Source organism: Carettochelys insculpta, chromosome 1, assembly GCF_033958435.1.
Source record: "Carettochelys insculpta isolate YL-2023 chromosome 1, ASM3395843v1, whole genome shotgun sequence".
Classification (NCBI taxonomy): domain Eukaryota; kingdom Metazoa; phylum Chordata; order Testudines; family Carettochelyidae; genus Carettochelys; species Carettochelys insculpta.
In genome coordinates, this window is record NC_134137.1 from 375,351,300 (window position 1) to 375,372,615 (window position 21,316).

General features: G+C 45.1%; 1 protein-coding gene across 1 annotated transcript in view; it reads left to right on the forward strand.

The window, feature by feature from the left end:
• The window catches only part of EXOC4 (exocyst complex component 4), a 663,660-nt gene that overhangs the window by 599,644 nt on the left and 42,700 nt on the right, over window positions 1-21,316 (forward strand). The window contains exons 15-17 of the mRNA XM_074975764.1: window positions 3,419-3,560; window positions 8,687-8,865; window positions 11,253-11,412. Coding sequence (XP_074831865.1) covers window positions 3,419-3,560; window positions 8,687-8,865; window positions 11,253-11,412 — 481 coding nt within the window. The remainder of the gene's footprint in view (window positions 1-3,418; window positions 3,561-8,686; window positions 8,866-11,252; window positions 11,413-21,316) is intronic.

Below are 21,316 nucleotides of genomic sequence, written 5' to 3' on the forward strand. Positions count from 1 at the left end.
CGCATCCCACCGGTAAGAAGAGGCTGTCCAGCTGGAGTGTTCGAATACGGCTGCTTTCAGGTGTGGTCCTGGGACTCTCCTGCAAGGTGCCTTGCTAAGAACCAGGCAGGTGAACGGGCCTGGCTGCGGATGTATCCGTCCCCCTCCCCAAATCTGGAGCTGCCGCAGCCCCTAGGGTGCCCCCTCCCTCCAGGCTGCCATTTAGGGTTGTCGGGAGGCTGGAGCTGCACATTCTACAACTCTGCTGCTGTTACCCTGATTATCGGCTTGTGTGCCTCCCTCTCACTCCAGGCTGCTGAGGGCAGGGGCACAGGAGTACTTCACGCAAGCTGTGCACTTTACCCTCACCCCCCGATAGTTCAGGTTAGGGAAAGAGAAGCATCAGCATCCTGCTATGTACAGCTGCAGCCCTCCCCCAGCACTCCCACAATGGTGCCCTGAGCCCCCCATACCCCAGCTTTCTGTCCTGAGCCCCTCTTCCCCCCAACCCTTATTCCTGCACCCCATACCCCCAACCCCTTGGCCTAAGCCCCCGGTGCGCGCGCGCTCACATGCACACGCACACACGCACACCCTTGCCCAAGTCCCCCATATAAATTTCCTACAGGTACTGTTGTACTGTGTCTGCAGTCTGAGGGGCTCTGATATGACAGTGCCTGTAATAAAATTCAAGTATCGGAGGGGTAGCCGTGTTAGTCTGGATCTGTAACAGCAACGAAGGGTCCTGTGGCACCTTATAGAAGGTGCCACAGGACCCTTCGTTGCTAATAAAATTCAGTTACTTTCACCCCGGCTGCATACATAAATACGCTGTATATTGCCTGTCTGGAGGGGAGGGTGAGAGAGAGAGAGACACACACACACTTCCCAATTTTGTCTGCAATCACCCTGAGCAGATTCCATCAGGGTAACTTCCTTGTATTTTTCTCTTTGACATTTAGGAGCTAGTTAATTATTTTCAGTCGTCTCTGCTTCCTGGGCACTCACTTTCTTTACTCACTACTGTCTCTCTGTTAAAAAGACTTCATAAATTTCAATGAGCATGAGGCGAGTCCATAAACCCATCTTCCCAGAGAAGCCCCATTTTAAGCTGTTTCACTGTGTGCACATTTTTCTTTAGTTGTCGCTTACCCTGAAATTAGATGCATGATTAGCTGGTTTGCTTTGCGCAATCCTTTCCTTTGTTATTGCTAATTTCTTTTTAATATTGCTGCTGTCTTCCACGTTTATCTTGATTTGCTTTACTTACAAATGATCATCCGACATTTTTTTTTGTTGGGGGGCGGGGTGTTGCTCTTTTTAGAGAATAAATTTTCAGAGGCTCTTTTAATTTTATAGAAAAGCTTAAGCGCTACAATAAATTCATCTTGAGAAGGGTGGTTTTGGTTGCATGGCAAGAGAAGACTTTAAATTAATCAGCCCCTCATCTTTTTATTAAGGTGACTGCAGCACTTATTCCTTCCATGCAAAGCAGTGTGCATTTGATTTCTTTCACTAGTGTTTGGTCCGCTGAAGGACAAAGAGCTTTTTATTGTTGCTATCTAAGACTGTTATTTCCCTATTTGTGTGTTTTTACATACGGTACCTGGATAACAGCTAGCAGGAGTATCAGTAATAGTGTAGCTTTGGTGGCATGGCCACGCCAAGTAAATACCCACTGTTTTCAGGCAGGTTTGTATTTGCCTGTACTGCTGTTGTTACCGTGGATCTATTGCTGTTTATAATCATGTTGATTTACCATGTAAGTATATGTGTGCAAGCAGGGGAATCATGCTCCTAGGTCATCCTGTTGACGTAGTGTAAGGGCACATCTATAGTTGCTCATGGATCAGCGCTCTGGAGGTCGATCTTCCAGGGTTCGGTTTAGCACGACTAGAAGGGACATGCTAAATCGAATGCTGAGGGTGCTCCCATTGGTGCTGGTACTCCTTTCCATCACAAGGAGTACGGGAAGTCAACGGAAGCATTTCTCCCATCAACCACCCACTGTGGGAACAGTGCCAAATTTCAAATCAAGTTCCGTCAGCTCCAGCTGTGCAATTAATGTAGCTGGACTTGCGTGTCTTCATTCAAATTTCTCCCCACAGTGTAGGCCTGTTCTAATTGATGTACTCATCTGAACCCAGCGTGGTTTAGTGCTCTGGAAATGAGGGATGTGACAAATAGAAATACTTCATTAATACTGTGCGCTGGCCTGGCTCCGTCACAGCGGTTTCCATATGCGTATCTTTGATTAAGAGGTGGCCACCTGGAAAGGGTTGGTCAGATGGCTCAAGGATGGTCACTTAATCAGCTTCTGCCTATGGATGCTTACGAGGCAGTACCAGAACTCTGGGCTCTGAGGACCCCTCTTGGTCCCCCAGAGGCCTACGGAGGTGGTTTGCCTTTGGAGGGTCAAAGTCCAGCAACACTTGAGTAAACTGCTGGGAACCAAAGAAGCCTTGCAGGATTTCTGAGGATGCCCTCACAGCGGGGAGCCATACTGGAAGAAAATCAGACCCAGGCGCCCTGAGGGGTGTCTGAAGAAGCTCGGTCCAGCTAGGGTGCCATTATGGGATGGTAGGTAAGATGGAAATGTGCACAAGAGCTTTGTTTTAACCTCCATTTTTTCTTACTAATTCTTCGTCCCTACTGTTACCTAAACACACATTGTTTTAAGAAGGCTGCTGGTCACTATAGATGGGTCACTGACTCCCAAACCCAGTCGGACCTGCAGGTGGTAAATGGTCAGTGTACCTTGGAGAGAGACCTCCAGTTTCAGAGTGGAAGAACTGCAAGATTCCACCACCACGGCAGGTAAAAGCAAGAGGCCCAAAACCTAATGTGGGTGTTCAAGTTAGTAGATTAAATATAGCAGTGTGGCCACAGCGACACAGGAGCTAGCACCACAGACACAATCCTACCCGTCCCCTTAGGTACATACTTCAGCAGCTAGCCTGAGTCACTTACCCATGCCACTGCAGCCTTGCTGCTACTTTTAATCACTAACTTGAGTAAATTTGTTTGTTCACTTGCTTAAACAGAGCTAGTGCATGTTTATCTGCCCAGTCTGGGACTCGCCTTCCTAGGTACTGTACAGAGAGGTGGACTGGCAGTAACCGTTCCCTTGTCTTTCAGTAGCGAAAACATCCATATTGTGCTGCAGTATACTGACAAGAAATGATTTTGGTGGTTGATTAAATTCCTCAGCTTCACTTTGGAGTTTAATCAATTGCAGAATCACTTTGGTGTTTCGTGTACTCCAGGATCTTAGACATTATTACTTAGCTAAACCTGGGAGAATGCATGTGAATAAGGTGGGAAATATATGAGATGGCATGGCTGTTAAAAAACAGCTGTTGGATTAAATATATTCTGAACCATTAATATAGTCTCTCTCTCTCTCTCTCTCTCTCTCTCTCACACCCTTGTGTATCAGCACCATCGCCTGGTCAGGACAGCCATGCAAATATGGACCTCCCACCAGTGTCAGAACAGATCATGCAAACGCTGAGTGAACTGTCCAAGTCCTTCCAAGAGATGGCTGACCGCTGCTTGCTGGTTCTGCATTTGGAAGTCAGGTACGGCATAGAACCTCTGGATCTAGAGTGAGCATGTGAACCTTAGGGGTTAAAGCTATTATTAAAGCTTCCGCAACTGCATTAGTTTCTTCTAGCAGATGCCCTGCTCTCAATGAGAGTGATGTGATCATAGATTATGAAACTAGATGGGACCATTGTGATCATCTAGTCTGAATTCCTGCCTAACCAAAGCCAAGAACTTCCCTGATTTAATTAGTGTTTCAACTACAGCATGTATTTTAGAAACACATCCAAACATGATTTGAAAATTGTTAGTGGTGGAGAATCTACCACACCCTTGGTAAATGTTACCAATGGTCAATAACCCTCAGGACTGAAAATATGACTTTCTTCCAGTCTGAATTATCTAGCATCAATTTCAAACCATTGGCTCTAATTATACCTTTGTCTGCTAGACTGCAGATCCCACTATCAAATTGTTCTTCTCCATGTAAGTATTTATAGACTGTGATCAAGTCAACCATTAAGCTACATAGACTGAGATCCTTTAGGATAGGTCTATGCTGCCACAATTGGTCAGCCTGAAGTATGCAACTCCAGCTATGTGAATTATGTAGCTGGAGTCAGTGTACCTTAGCTACCTTAACCCTCCCCGCTGGGAGTGGGGTGTTGTAATATTGGAGGTTTTTCTGGGCACTGCTCAGAGGGTCAAATATCAGGGAAAATTGCTTAAACAGAGCAACTTACAACCCAAGACTGGGGGGACCCCCACTGTAAGGCGCACCAAACCAGTCACAAAGAGCACTTCTTTTGCCACACTGGCTAGCAAGAAGTCACACAACCAATTCCCTTGCATACTCCAGCTTCAACGATGCCACAATCCATATCCCTCATTAAACAGCTGAGAGGTTGTGAAAACCAGTCTCACCACATCCAAACAGGTTCTTCTGGTCTCAAAGGACCAGCCACATTCCCATGTCAATTTATGCTGCAGATCTTACCCAAAAGCCTACTCTGTGCCAATCCTTTAGAGACTACAGTGTCACAGTTTATTAATAAAAAGAAGGAAGAAAGAATAGGTAGAGTGTAAAATTGTGAAAGCAATCAAATTACTTACACCAGTCACAAAGTTCTTGATTCAGGCTTGCAGCAGGGGTAGGATATACTGCTATCTTAAGTCTCTGGAGTATATACTTCGTTAAGAAGGGTCATCAGTCCTTCCAGCCCCAAGTTCATAGCAAAGATGCTTCTGAAGTGATGAGCTGGCGAGAAGACAAAGATGAAGGAGCTCTCAGGGCTCCTTCTATAAGCTTGCCCACACGATTGGAATTCCATTGTTCTCATCATATGTATGCATGTCTGAGATGGAGCCTGTCACATGAGCAGGTCACGCGTCCAAGTTCTTTTTAGGCAATCACCATTGCCTGTCTCCTGGCTTGCATGTTCACAGTCAAATTCCTCATCATCTGTTGATTGGCACCTGATAAGGCCCTTTGTCAAGAACTGCTTCACTTGACAAGGAACCTTTTCCCAATAGGTTGTCAAGCCTCCTGTTGAGGTCTCCCAGAAACTAAAATTTCAAATACAAGCACAGAACCAATGCTTATAACTACAAATCTAATGATGCGTGCATATGAGCAGTAAAAGCTGAAACAGTTAATCATGAGTTTTCAATAGACACCTTACTTGACCCACTTTGCACAAGATTTGATGCAAACATGGAACAGCGGTTGCAACAATGTTTTGCATATCTTCTCAAAATCCAATAAAGTCACAAGGGTCAATGGGAGAAACTCTCCCATTAATTTAACCTCTCTTCACTCATAGAGGATAAGTATGTGGGGCTCAACTGGAGAGCAATCTACAGTCAATTTGATGGGTCTTTTCTAGACCTGCTGTATCAACCACCAATGCCTTGATCCTAACTGTAGTGTAGACATAGTCAGAGACTATCAATATAAGGCATATTTTTCCAAATCCTTCAATCGTTCTCATGGTTCTTCTCTGAACCTTCTCTTAATTTGTCAACATCTTTCCTGAACTGTACAATCAGAATTGGACATAGTATTGCAGGAGTGATCACGCCAGTGCCAAATTCAGAGATAATATTATCTCCGACCCTATTCAGTATTCCATTGGTTATATGTCCAAAAAACATAGTGGCCCTTTTGGCTGTAGTGTTGTCATGGGAGCTCATGTTTAGCTGAAGACTTCTCAGAGTCACTGCCAGTTCTGGGGGTCAGGGAATATTATTCACTCAGGTTCACAGAGGAAACCGTGAAGGTACAGAGAGATTGTATGACTTGCCCTAGTTCACCCAAGAAATCTTTGGCAGAGCTAAGACTAAAATCCATATCACCTGGCTCCCTGTCTTCTACCTTAACCTACAACTCCATTCTTCCTGATCTGGACAGACAGAATGTAATGGAAAATGTATAGTTTTTCTATTGGCTATTTGCAATGTGCTGTAGAAAGTAGCAGATGATTGGCTGAATGCTCGGGAGCAGCACTTGGTATATACAGGCAGATACAAGGAGGGCTTAGTCACAGTCTTTCTTGCCCCTCCACCCCAACCCCACCTTTCGGCAGCTGGAACTTTGTTCAGCCCCATGTGCAAATTAGACACACCTCCGGGCTGCTCCAAATCGTACTGGTTTCCAAGGTCCCCTTTGGGGGCATTTTGACTGGGAATTGCCAGATTTTAGGGCACTCCAGTTACATTCTCTCCCACCCCAACACAATCTAATCCCTTCGCTGGTTGGTCCAGGAAGCAATAGAATGGAGTGAGTTAGGCACCCCTCCTGCCTGGGATCCCTGTAGCAGATTGCTAAAATCCAGCAGCTTAACTAGATCTCTGGTCCCTGGAAATCCAAGTGGATCCCCCAGAGAGGGCCAGATTGAGAGCAGGAGTGGTTTGTTACTAGAGCAGCCTGGGATGAGAAGAGCTGAGGAGCTAATTACCCCATGAAGGGCAAGTGTAGAAAAGGAGCACAAGACCAGGAGATGAGAGAAGGGGAAAGGCCAGCAGGGGAAAGGGAGATCTCTTCTGTCTCTCACAATCACATAGCACCGATAAATCAGAATCGCTGAACAGGACTAGGAGAGGGCAATGGTTGCTAAAACACAAACTGCACAGAGGTGGCTACAAGTGGGAGGTGTCAGTCATTCACCTGAAAAGACGGGGCGATGGTCCCGCTAATCTTTTCCATTGATTTGCAGAATGTTTTTTTGTCCACCACCAGAAGAAACATAAGCCTGAATGCAGGTGCTTCGCTAGTCAGCTGTGCAGTATTGGAATCTCTCCTGAGTGGTCACATAAGCTTTCGGGGAGCACTGGCAGAAGGATATGCCCTGTCACGTACCCCGTGAGTGCAGCTGGACTGCTTTGCAAAGAAGTGAATGAGATTCCATGGCTGGCAGTGTGCAGAAGGTCAGACTAGATGATCCCTTCTGGCTTTAAAGCACACAAGGGAATTTAGCATGGGCCAGGATAGCCTCACTGTAAATTTCTACAGTAAGAAACTGATTCTCCATGAAATTCTGTGGGCAAAATCTGGGCCTCATGACATTCAGTGGGAGTTTGCTATTGACTTCATTGGAGCTAGGATTTCACCCTATTAGGTTTATAATGCAATTTCTCTAGAGCTCTGTTAATTCTGTAGAACTCTGTAGGTAATTTAAACGTATAAGCATTTTCCATGAGAGACGTCGTCAGCAGGAGGCACAGTGAGAGCATATTGCCTACAGAGCTTGAAACGAACAACCCAAAGGAGAGAAAAGTTGTGACAACTATAAATGCTTGGAAAGAAGTACAGTCTTGACCTGCTAGAGATTGTTTTTATGTCCCTGGCCCCTGCTTGCCCGGTTATGACATGGTATTATGAATGTTTCCTGTAAATTAGAGAGGGTTTTCTTTCAAGTTCCCACAAAGATTTTGCTGACCCAGCATCTACTGTCTTGGAGAATCTGGCTAAATGGCATTCTCATTCTACTTGGGACAGAACTGTCCAGATCTAATCACTAGGGTCCTTTATGTTTGTCTGCAAATGCAGGCAAATGAGATGCTGAGTGGTAGATACGTTTAAAGAAATCACTAGCCCAGTTTTGATGACAATAATTTTTCACCTCTTTGAACTTCAGAAGTTAAGTATTAAACTGTCACTTTACACAGAGCTTGCTTCTAATGTCACCTTTATCAGTCAGTTTCCTTAAATAAAAGATCTCCCTTCAGGAGGGCTTCCAGCGTGGCTTGCCTCAATCTCCAATCTGTAACATCCTAAATATGCGCTTTACAAAAATCAGCCTTCCTGCTGTGCAATCAGCAATGTTTTCAGAAAACCTTAATGCCAAAGTCATGTCGAGGTCAGAACAAACATGTCCGTGCTTTGAGAAATAAAAGCCTGTTTCTCTCTCCCTGTTTCACTTTTGTATCTTTCTCGGTCCCTTTTCACATTGCTAACAAAATATTGCCAGCCAGTTCTGTTGGGGATCAGCGAGGACTCTGAAAACAGTGTAAATTATTGAAGAACCAGGGATCATAGACAGCTTCAGGGAAACAGTAATGAGATAAAGAGCCTTTCTCTGCTAGGCTACCGGTTCAAAGCTAGCTTAGGTCAGTAAGGGTCAAAAGTGATTGCCATGTGGGGACTGCTCAGTGATTTAAGTGAATTTTTGCGTTGCCTTCTAGCTCCAGAGAAGAGTTTTATCACAGAGAAATGCCACCAGGGTTGTCCCCCTTGTTAGCCATCTCAGCTGAACGGCCCCGGCTACTTAATGTGGCCCCTCCAAATCATGGTGGTGGTTCATTTTCCACTGCCTGTTGCTTCATCTGTGCGTTGTAGAGGACTTGCAGTTCCTGTTAGTGCATGCATGCAGGGGTGTCTCCCATTGGCTTTGGTGGGAATTGAACTGGCCTTGAGAGTACTTCACGATACACAGGTGTCAATACAGCATGGTTCAGACCAGCACTACATTCAACCCAGCACGTTTTGTAAAGGAGTTAAATCTTATTTTTCTTCCCACTGGGCCTGGGTACACATGAAAATAAAACCTTTGTTCCTTATTTTTTCCAGCCATGTTTGGTAAGGTCAAGATCTCATTTGGGCAAATGTTAACCTCTTTGTATGTTTTTTCCGAGTAGCGACTCTGTCTTCTCTCTCTTCTAGAGTTCACTGCTTCCATTATCTCATCCCATTGGCTAAACAAGGGAATTATGCCATCGTGGCCAACGTGGAAAGTATGGATTATGACCCCCTTGTGGTGCGGCTAAATAAGGACATCAGTGCCATTGAGGAAGCTATGAGTGCCAGCCTGCAGCAGCACAAGTTCCAGTATATCTTTGAAGGTCGGTGTGCTTGGCTGATGAGCTGGGAGTATGCTCACCAGCATGGAAACGATCCAGGGTGTGGGTGTGGATCTGGATGGAGAAGAAGCACTGTTGTTTGTTTAAGACTGACTGCAGCATGATGGCCATCTGCTCCAGGTTGATAAGGAGACCTGTGAGGACAGCCTTGCTGCCTCCATGCCTCTCCTTAGCGAATATCCATAAAATGTGAGGAATGGGTCCAAAATGAATGGGGAAAGTAAAGATGAAATACACACAGTAAAGATCTCCATTCGAAAGGCCATGTAGGAAAGTTTATATTATACATAAACTTTGCTAAGTTATGAAGTGGTCCTTGTCATGGCCTAATAGCATTCTGTTTCTAACCTTACATTTGGAGAATTTCAGCTGTGTTCATTCAAACACCTTGTAAGAATCTATATCGTGTTTCAGTGAATCTCACCTATTTTCTGTGGCCTTTCCACACTGTTCTAAGGGACCAGGTGGCCATAATGTGGATCATTTTATGCAACACATTGTACAAGGTGAGAAAAAGTACCGTGTGTTGCATCAAGTGTCTGCTATAACGTGCTGGGCAGAAAAAGAGGAAGGAAATCCAGGATTTTATAATACACAGTCTCCACAGATTCCATCTGTCATGGAGACAGGAGAACTGGCATTGTAAAACCTGGTTTTCAATCCCCTCATGGAAGTTTTGAAAATCCATAAAGTTCTCCAATCCCCATGTCTTCCCACCATTGATAGAAATTTTTTTAGTGCACAAGTCCTCTGGACCGGACAGAGATGTTTGAAACTGCACCAAAATAATGGAGTATCAAATAAAATGTAACTACGTAATGAAGGATGCTGCCAGGCACAGACCTTTCCTCCCTGTCAGAAGGATGGGCCACAGACTGAAACAGGTCTCTCTAACTTTGCTGATACTGTGTCAGGCCATAATAACATCAGCGCATGGGAAATGACTTGTCTTGCTGTGTAAGTCGGACAGGGAAATTTCTCAGAGCAGTGAATCCACACAGTTTTCGATGTACCATTTGTGAGCTACTTCAGCCTGTAGGTTGAAATTACTGCCTCTGCAGATTGCTAATTCACAGCATGTTCGCCTCGTACTCCTTACTTTGATTATTCTGTATAGAATGTCAGCAATAAATAGGCCTTGTGCTGCTCTCCCATTTCAGGTGTGAATCCCCCTATTATTGGTTTAAATGGTGCATATGACTTTGGGTGCTGTGGTGCAAGTTTGTTCCCCATGAGACTATCTCGGTATTGGAATGACTCTGGCAGCCTACTTAAGATAAGGACTGATACCTCAGTGCAGTTGTGCTCAGAATACGATTCAGTAATGATAGCGTCTTGTTATTCCCTGTGCCTGTTCTCTGGAAGTGGCATATATAGCAATATTTACAGGCAAAGGCAGGCTTGTTTCCTAGCCAGCAGACTTTAAGGATCTATTTGGTATCTGGAGATCACACCATGCTTTTTCTACTCCATGTATCAAGACCAGTAATGAGGATGTTTCTGGAATTAGAACTCACCTAATGCTAACGACAAGTATCAGAGAGGTAGCCGAGTTAGTCTGTATCTTCAAAAGCAACGAGAAGTCCTGTGGCACCTTATAGACTAACAGATATTTTGAAGCATAAGCTTTCGTGGGCAAAGATCTGCTTCATCACATGCATGAGTGTGGGTTCCAGAGGAGGGTCACCTCTGGAATCCCCACTCATGCACGTGATGAAGCGGGTCTTTGCCCACAAAAGCTTATGCTCCAAAATATCTGTTAGTCTATAAGGTGCCACAGGACTTCTTGTTGTTAATGCTAATGGTGCATGAGGCAGGATTCAGGTTGGTGCAGCTCACTCTTCCACAGCTGTCTTTGCTTTGCCAACCTGACAGTGCATAAAAGAAACCCAAATCTAAAAATTCCACCTTGGTTTTATTAGTGGATTAAGCTACTGTGACTCAGCAGATATGCTGAAGTAGCAAAAATGGTCAGTGACAAGACGACATAAGCACTTCTGCTGTTTTCCTCAAGAGGAGCTGAACCGAACTTCTCCTAGGCTTGTCTATAATTCATCAGAGCCCATTTTAAGGTCCTTAAGAGTGTTGGCTGTGCAAAGTTCATAGACAGTAGATATTTCAGCTCCTTCTGCCATTTTTTGTGTGTGTTCAGTTTCGTAAACACAAATGAGGAGCCTTTGGTGGGAACACCCTGGGGATAATGGTAAAGGCCAATTCCAGAATATCCTTAGGAACATGAGCTGTGTCTTCTGTTACAGATATTTGTAATAATAGACACGTTTAAATGTTTTGTGTGACTGGCATCCACAAAGCTCAACATTTTCTTCCTCTTTGCAATTCTGTGGCTTACTTCCCTTCTCCCCTCCCAGGCTTGGGCCACTTGATTTCCTGTATTCTCATCAATGGTGCCCAATACTTCAAGCGCATCAGTGAATCTGGCATCAAGAAAATGTGTAGAAACATCTTCATCCTCCAGCAGAACTTGACCAACATCACTATGTCACGCGAGGCTGACCTGGACTTTGCAAGGTGTGTTGGAACCCACGCCCTTTGTTTGTTACTGCTGTGATGTCTGTGGTGACAACGGGCATCACCTTAAGATGTTTTACCATCTGTCATGTAGGTCAGTGTTTCCCAAATGGTATTCCATGGAACCCCGGGATTCTGGAAATGAAAATAAGGGTTCTCTGAGAAACTTTCATTACAACAACTGAGTTCTCTGCGCCTCCCTGCCGCTGCTGAAACAGTAGAACTAAATTTAATTGGTTTAACAGGTGGCAGGACTGTGCGGGAGGGGTCTGGCTGTTAAATCAACTGAATTTAGTTCTATTATTTCAGCAGCAGTAGGGCCAGGAGCCACAGAGAGCCCCTCACTCACACTGCTACCTGAGCGGTCCCACCGCTCTGGTGGGTGTGGCTTGGCTCACCCCCACCAATGGAACACCTCCATGCCAGCCTTCCTTCTGCTGGGCGCACATGGCCACCTGCTATGGATTCCCCTTCCAGCACCACTGATGGGTTAGTCCCAAAGGCTGGTTTGGAGCTGAGGCAGGTTAATCCTGGGGGTGGGGGGATGGGTTTGGGGCCTAGAGGGGAAAAGCTTGGGGATGGGTCAAGCCTGGAGATGGGACGTAGGTTTGGGGGCCAAGAAGGGTAGAGCCTGGGAATGGGGTTCCGCAAAATTCTGTTGAGTTTAAAAGGATTCTGTTGTGAAATAAAATGGGGAAACACTGGTGTAGGTGACTGAATAAGCTGATCAATGGAGTAAAACCCTCGAACAATTTGAAATGTCCATCCACTTCTTCCTCCACTATGGAGCAGGGTCAGGAGAGAATCATTCTGTGGAATGAAGGTCACTTTGCATTTATCTTCCACCAAATTAGTTCCTTTATGGTGGCAACATGCTATCAGATTGCTGAAGGTTTATATCTGTGGTGCCCCCTCAGAAATGTGTGGATAGGTGGCAAGATCAGCTCTCCAGAATGCTCTGTCCATTTACACCTCTTTCGGGGGGGATGAATAGAAGAGAAGAGAGGAGGAGAAATGTAAATTGTTCCTATTTAACTGTTTCACCTATTGTCTTCCATGCTAGCCTCTGTGCTGCTGGTCAGAAGACATTCCGTTAAAATCAAAAGATCATCACTATGCTCCTAGTGCATCTGACAGTTGTGAAAAAGACAGTTCATTGTATTAATAAATATATTCCCAGAAAGGGTCACATATTAGGGTTTAATAGAACACTTGTCCCTGTGGTGAAGAAGAATCTTGTATTCAATGGAAACATAAGAAAGTATTCTAGAAAGGCAGACTATAGATGCCCAAACTGGAATTTGACTATGACACTGAGGTTAATACCCCACTCCTGTTCAAAGATCTTGAAATCTTCAACAACCCCAAGCCAAAACTCAGTATTTAGCATAAATTAAAAATCTGACCTTTGCAGAACTCAAGAAGCAACAAGATTTGGTAGTCATTAATTAAAGCTACATAAGACACACAAAGGATGTAATATAATAACAGATATAATAATAGCCCTATTTTATAGATGTGAAAAGCGAGGTTGAGAGGTTAAGTGATTTACCCAGGGCCACAGAATGGAGATGGTGTCGAAGCTGGAGCTGGATCTGAAGTTTTCCTGGCTCCCAGTCCTGTGCTTAGACTTATAGACCATATCGCTCTACAAATTGAGCTTTTTATTTTTTCCTGCATATCTCCAGTTCCCAAGTGCTGAGAATTCAAAATAGATATCTCACAGAAGGTCAAGGGAGCTTTTGAAATAAGCACATTAACAGTAGCAAACATCGCAATGCACACAAAGAACTTAATCAGCTTTGCAAATGGACATCAGAACAGAGCTGGTGTCAATTTACTGGCTCACTAATGTTGGTAGCAACTATTTCTGTAAGCGGCAGCTGTGTACATGTGTAATATTCATGTGATAGGGTTTGTGGCAAGAAATCTGAAAGCATGGGTGCGCGCAAAGCAAATATTTTGTCCAACACGTTGGGGTAGAACAACCCACCAATAATGGGAAAGTGGATTTGGTAATCATTTAGCCAGCTCTCCCAGAAACTGAATTAGGTTGAAGTCTGACTTGCTCAGATTACAGAAGCCAGGTATGTCTGAGTGCTTCATTTATTTTGGCTCTCAAAAGGCGTTGGGTATTGTTACTGGACTAGCCTATTCCTAATAACATTGACATGGAGACGTTATGAATGCTGAGGCCTGGGGAGGCAGTGAGAGATCCATTACTAATTCTCCGACAAACATATTTCCCAAATTCAATCATCCATTGCAATGGATTTTTTTTTAGCTGAAATGTTAAATAAATTAGTTCAGATTTTTGGCAGGTAGAGCAAGGCTTGAACTGGCATCCAACCTATGAAACATTGACCAAACACTAGTGGAGGTTGGCATCCATGGAGAGGCACCGGCTGAATAGAGATGGAATCATGTCTTTTAGTGCCGAAGGGCTAGAGTGGATCATCATCTCCTGCTGTAGCCCCACTTTCTTTGTACAACTCTCAGTACATCTTAGTGCCATCAGCTAGGTAGGGCCACTTCCCAGTTGTTGGAGTTTGCAAGGCTATGCTTGAGTTTCCTGTCAGCTCCTTTGTGGTGCTGTTGAAGCCACATCCTCCCTTTGTATAAGTTCAAGAGCATTTGTTCAGCTCAGATGGCGGTATTCTTTTTTCTTTCCGTTGGAGCAGATTTCTGTAATACGTTACGTCCCTTTGAGTTTCAGTTTACTATAGAATCAAGGTACCTGGGTCGCTGCTCTTTGAACCTCCCTTGCTAAGTCAATCCCTGTTCCATTGAAATAGTTTTACATGAATTCACAATTGGACCGACACTAAATGTGTTTGGATAATCAGAGTTCCAGCAATCTCATCCTAACGTAAATATAAAATAAATGTAGCAATGCCAAAAGACCAGAAAGTAACACTGGTGGTGTTTAGGAAATGCCATTCATGCTCAGATTTCAGAGCACTCTGTAAAGGTAGATAAATAATCATTTTCCCCCATTTATAAAGGGGGAAACTAAGTCACCAAGACTTTTTTTGACACGCATCTAATCAGTACTAGATCCAGTCCTGCCGGTGGGACTGGCAAATGAGGCAGTTACGCCAGGGCCCAGCAATTAAAAGGGGCAGGAGTTCCTGGCCGCTGTTGCTATTAATGAAGCAGAAACAGCATCCAGAATTCTAGCCAAGGCACTCTGCGTGACTCTGGGCGCTTGGGGGAGGGAGCACACACCGGGATCTGGGTGGCACTAAGGACTGACTGCCCTCTGCCCTACCCCTTCCGCCCTGAGCCCTATCTTTCCACACTCAGCCCTGCTCCTTCTGCCCTTTGCCCCTTCCAGGGGGCATGGAGCTGCCCCCCCACCTTACCCAGGGGGCTGTGATGGCTGTCAGCCCCGCTAATTGGAGCCCTCACAGAAATCCTGGTTCCCTTTCCCATCTGCTAACAACTAATAATGTTACCTCTGCTGTTGGGGTGGAAAAAATAATCTGTGACTGTAGAATGTGACAGCATATTCCTAAAACACATTTAATCCAGTTTATAAAACACTGCAACCACTGAATTGCCAGTCTGTTCCTGTAAAAGCTGCCGTGAGGCAAAAAAATACACAGTTCATTCCCATGACTTAAAAAAAAAATTAATTGTGACTAGTGCAATATGTTACGTATTTCTCATCATTCGGTATTTAGTAAATCATTTGAAATGGGAGAAGAGCTGAACTGTTTCCAATAGAAAAAAATCATCTGTATGCCAGTTTTCACGAGACTGTTAATTGTACCAGGTCTTTATAATTCGCATTCAGATTTGGATGGTTGATGTTCCCCCTGGCTAGGCATTTAGTACTGATATTAGCTCCCTCACTCTGTTATTTGTCTGCCCATTCGAGTTTGAAGTCTAGAGTTCAATATACAGACAAATACTATTAAAAGTTAGTATTAAGTTCTCTTCAAATTATGTTTTAATTTTGGAGCAAGACAGCTGGTTAGGCTGTAAATTTCTTCTGTAAATTAACACATCTGAGTTCTAGTGTGTTGTGCTTTTAGCAGAGGCTGGGGCCATCTGAGAAAGGGCTGGAAAACCTAGAAGATTCATGTTTTCTGGGGCCTGGTCTATACAGGACAGGTAAGTTGGTTGTAGATAAGCGGTTATAGCTACAGCAATTATGTAACTAGAATCGACTTATCTGCAGTCAACTTAACTGGCCGTCTTCACAGAGGAGAAAAATGTCCCATTGATCTCCATTACTCCTCATGATATTGAGGAGTACAGGGGTCGACTGCAGACCCTTGGTAGTTCAATTTCTTGCATCTCTGCCAGGCATGCAAAATCAATCTCTGGAAGATCAACCCTGACCGGGTCAATCTTCTGTGCAAGTTAGATGTACCCTGAGTGTAAGTAATTTTTTTCTTCTTTACATTCCCCAAGGGTTTCTACAGTCCCTTGAAGAGCACTGCTTACCCAGCCTCTTCTGAAGCGGCTCCCTTTAGAAGTTTATTAACAATTTAAGGCAGAATAAACCTCTGTAAGAAAGGGTGAATGGGAAGCCTTTTCTTCTACGAAGTCAGAGCCACGCAGATTATTCTTCTCACTGAAACCTGAATCCTCAGAGTGCTCCCCTTGTTCTGGTGAAACATTGCAACTTTACCCACCTTTATTAAAAGGCTGCAGGTTACATCCGGATCCTTTGAAGTTCAGTGCTTTGCAGGGCTTTAATCTGATGGGGGAGATTTCATTTTAGTTGAGTTTTACTTGGAGATCTTGGGTTCACCCTGAGCTTAAATATAAGTCAGGGCGGGGAAGAGAAAGTGTGCAAACAACGCCCAGGGGAATGTTGGTATGTTGGAGAGAGATCTGTCAGCAATGGGCTTCGGTATCCTTGGTCCTGCCTCAGCACAGGAGGAAGGACTGGGTGACCACTTGAGAGCCTTTTCTGCCCTGTGTTTCCTGAATTGAATGACTCCGTGTTTCCCTACAAAAAGTGAAATGGCCAACTTTCTTGCTGTTGTAGAAAGAATTGTGTCCATTCTCATAGCAGGAGGTGGAAGTGATCCAGGTACCCACCTGCTGTATTAGTGCATTTCTCTGGTTTACAGAAGAATCTATGCACATCAGTTTTTCTAACATTCGTGCTTGTAGTTTCAGGTGTTGGGGCAGAGATGCCCTTTCTGTAACACCTGTATAGTGTCTAGTAGTGGGGTGTGCAAACTGCGGCCACATCCAGCCCATCTGGGATTTTCATCTGGCCCTTAGGATTACCAGCCTCTGCACAGTGGGGTGAGGCAGACTCCCCCGCACTGTCACTCCGAGAAGTGGTCAGCACATCTATACAGCCCCTGCACTCTCCTCAGTGGGAGGCACCCACCCCGCACTCCCATGGGCTGGGAACAAGAAAGGGTAGCCAATGAAAATTCTTGGCGGGAGGTGGTGCCTATAGCAGAGAAGGACAATGCAAAGAACTGCCTATCCCAACCTCCAGGAGCCACTGCTGGACATGACAGCCACTTCTGGGAGCAGCATGTGTCTAGGATGGCTGGGGGATGGGGGAGCCTGCCTGAGCCCCACTGCACTGCCATTCAGGAGCCACTAGTAAACAGTGCCTGGCCAGAGCCCACATGCTAACTCGAACCTAGAACCACACCCCGCATCTCCTCCTGCGCCCTAACTCCCTGCCCTGACCAGGCTCCTGTACCCTAAGCCCCTGTCTTAAACCACTTCCCACACCCCAACCTCCTGCCCCGGCCTACATTCATGACCTCCATACAATTTCCCGACCCAGTTGCGGCCCTCAGGCCAAAAAGTTTGCCCATCACTGTGCACTAGGGCCCTGATCACTGACATTTGTATCTGAATTCAGGTCTGAAGTGTACATGCACACACGAAATCACACCCATCTTCCAAAGCATCTAGATATTACTTTCTGGTTCCGATGTGTCTTTAAATAAAATGCTCTTCCCCTGTAGAGCGTTTATTCAATAGAATACTTGTTCCTCAGCCATCCTGCTGTTCTCTCTTTCTGATGCACAGGACAATTGTTCTCTCATTCTTCCAAGACTTTAATTGACTTGGGCATGGGAGAGTGATGGAAGATGTTAAATTTCTTAAAACAGCATGTAATTTGACCTCTCTGGCCTCAGGTGGATTGAGAGCTGCTACTGTTCGCTAGTAGGTCTGAAAGGCTAGTTTGCTTTGGCAGATAATTGCAGATTAACTAGAGGGTATAAGGATATTATCAGACTCCTTTAGATCAGTAGAACTCATGTGAAATGAGCAAATTGTCTTTGAATTAGATGTAACCTTGTTTCTCTAACCTGAGCCCATGGGGCCTGCTGAGGGCTTAATACTCTGTGAGCCCTGCCTAGGACACATGTTTGACTTCAGGTAGGCTGCTGCTCTTCCCATTTTCATGCGGTTTAGCTGATGCTGGGACCACTAGTCCATCAGGTCTCTGGTCCATCTGTTTTGTTTTGTTTTTTTGTCCAGCATTGATCACACTGGCCAGTCCATTTAGGGTGCAATAGGGGATTGACAGGAATCCATCTGTTTCTCCTGGAAAGGAGAGAGGCATAACATACGTGGCCTTATGGAGGAGATGTAGGGATTACAATAAGTATACAGAAGGCTTTGTGTGCTAGGAGAAGGTTGTAGGTTGACATATGAAAATAGAAGTCCATGTTAAAGGAAAGTGGTAAAGAATAATTAGTGGGAAACTAGGAAATCTGGTATAGTGAAATGTGGGAACCGCATCTGTCATGGGACCTGATTTACAAGAGGTGGAAAACAGTAGTGTCTGCAGACACTTGGAGATCCTGCCCCTGCTACTCAAGGAGTGAGCTGTCTGGGCTCTTGAATTTCAAGGATGTTTTCTAAGGAGTGTGATGTGTCTGCTTCCCTGGCATTCAAACTCTCAGGCCCAAAGGAAGGGATATTAGAACAAACTATCAGCATTCCAGACAGTGTTCACAAATCGGCCATGAAATGTAGTCACGTGTATTATGTAATCAGCACCACCTCTATGTGTACAAGGACCATCTTGAATTTTTATTGTTCAGGAAAGATAATGACCTTTACTTCTGCTTCCCAGTGAAATGCAGCTGCTGTTCATGCATTCATTGTCGTAAGCCTCAGCAAGTGGCCATTCAGCTACTTACCCTTCACTCACAATGATGCTCCAATATACATGGAGTTACAGACATATGTACACTGTAAAGGTCCCATCACCCACTCAGAGAGGGAATGTCCTATTTGCAGCTGATTTGGTCAAGTTTAGAAGTAGTGAGGACACCCAGACTGTCTATAGGAAATCACTAATTAAATGCACAGTTGCAGAAGAAAATTTACAATTTTTCCCCCAGAGTCACCGGGCTGGGCTGTCTTTTCTGCAGAGACTACACTGCTGTTCTGAAGTCACTTACACTGAGCTTTAGCTGCTTTTAACTCAGAGTGAGGATAATCCAACGGTCAACTCCAGGCCTGCTGCCCGGCCCTGCTGCAGCCACTGTCATGAGGTCCCACTGCAGCTGCATGGTCCCTCTGCCTGACCTACTGGTGCCTCTGGGGCTGGGGCCACTCAGGCCTAGCACAGCTGGCTGCTGCCAGAGTTCACCGGGAGACACATCAGTAAGTTTCATACTTACTGGTTAACTGGTTAACATCCCTACCACAGAGCATTCCCTTGGGACCAAGAGGGGCTTCTGTTGTCATTTGTTTGGTTTGTGGTGAAATAGGGCAACATTTGGTGGTTTAGGTTTTTAAAACAAAAGCCCCAGTAGCTCTGGGAAGAATCTGGTTACTCATTCTGGAGCCGGCATTTTCTTCTAAATCGATACAATTGCTAAATGTTGAACTGGAGAAATAGTGGCACATAGGCAGAGGAAATGATTGTAAAGCAACTGTGGGCTTCAGTGGGAGAAGGATCAGACTCAGTAAAGGGATTTTTGAGAGGCTCAAATTTCTCACTGCAGTGCTGTTTAGGGTGCTGGGTTCTCAGAGTCCCCTTCATTCTGGGACTATTAGGCTGGAGATACTTTGTCTGTGTAGGAAGCCAGAGCCTGATCTGCATGGGGTGGTGGGACCACTAAAAAATAGCAGTGACATGCTGCCATCTACTGGAGTTATCCAGAGGGAATTGGACAGCAAGAGTGCTTCAGAGGCACTTCAAAAGTCTTTGTGCTGCTGAAATCGGATTCTCCCAGTGCTACTGAGTCTGGGTTTGGTTGCTAGTGCTAAGCTTGGGCAAATACATTATTTATCTTTCTGGGTTTGTTCTCTTCCACTTAATAAATATATAATTAAGCACATTTGATGTCCATGAGTCTAAGAGGCCATGGAAATCTCTAGAGATAAACATGGATCAAGAAGCTGCTCTGCAAGTTTCAGCTGAATACAGTTCTGCTATTGAACTTCAGTTCTGACCTGCACCCTGTGTACCTTAATGTCAGCCTGCAGCAATAATCCATAGTGTGGAGTCCTACACAACTGGCAGCACTTTTCCAGATCTAGCTCTGTCCTATATAATGACACCAGCGTGGTGGTTTTGTGACACTCACTCGAACTCTCCCAGTCTCCTTTTTCATCACTAACTGGAATGGGATAAAAAGGTGCTTGTCGAGAGGGAAACGTCATCACAGCTCCTTGTTCAGTAGGGATTTTGTTAGGGGACTTCACTGTAAACCATGGAATCCAACACACCAGCCACATGTGGCTATTTGGCCACTTGTGAGCGTGTCTAGGTGGCTTGAATGATAAATATATTTTCAGAATAATGTGGATAGTTGGCTCTAGCTGGTTTGCAGAGCTGGCTGGACATCACCTACCAAGAGGGTGTTCCCCGAATGGCTATGCCAGGGTACCCCTTCCTAAATCAGATAGGATATGTCTGCTCAACAGAGTTATTCCGGAATAGTTTATTCTGAAGTTGTTATTCCAAAATAAGCTATTCTGGACTAACACATCCACACTACAGGGAAGACACAAAATAAGCAAAACTTATTCTGAAATATCAAAACAAAAAGCAGTCAAGTAGCACTTTAAAGACTAGCAAAATGGTTTATTAGGTGAGCTTTCGTGGGACAGACCCACTTCTTCAGACCAGAGCCAGACCAGAACAGACTCAATATTTAAGGCACAGAGAACCAAAAACAGTAAGCAAGGAGGACAAATCAGAAAAAGATAATCAAGGTGAGCAAATCAGAGAGTGGAGGGGTGGGGGGGAAGGTCAAGAATTAGACTGAGCCAAGTACGCAGACAAGCCCCTTGGCTCAGTCTAATTCTTGACCTTCCCCCCACCCCTCCACTCTCTGATTTGCTCACCTTGATTATCTTTTTCTGATTTGTCCTCCTTGCTTACTGTTTTTGGTTCTCTGTGCCTTAAATATTGAGTCTGTTCTGGTCTGGCTCTGGTCTGAAGAAGTGGGTCTGTCCCACGAAAGCTCACCTAATAAACCATTTTGCTAGTCTTTAAAGTGCTACTTGGCTGCTTTTTGTTTTGATAGTGTATAGACTAGCACGGCTTCCTCTTTGTTATTATTCTGAAATAGTGTGTCCACACCCAATAGAGCCTGTTTCAGATTAGAGTCCCTAAAACAGTAGTTCTGAAGCTTTTCAGCATCAAGCCCCCCCCCACCCGCTTTTGATTTTTGAAGGACCCTCATGCTGCTCCGCATGCAGCCAGCTGCCCGAGCCCCACGATACCAGGGCCAGCCTGAGTCGCCCACCCGAGCCCCATGTTGCTGGGGCTAGCCCAAGCCATGATCCAGCCACCCAAGCCTTCCACACAAACCCTGCACTGCCCCGGCCAGCCACCCAACCCTGTGAACCCCACACTGCCTGGGCCAGGTGCCCACACACCAGCCTCATGAGCTCTGCAAGCTCCAGGTCAGCTGCCCGAGCCTCGCACTGCCAGGGCCAG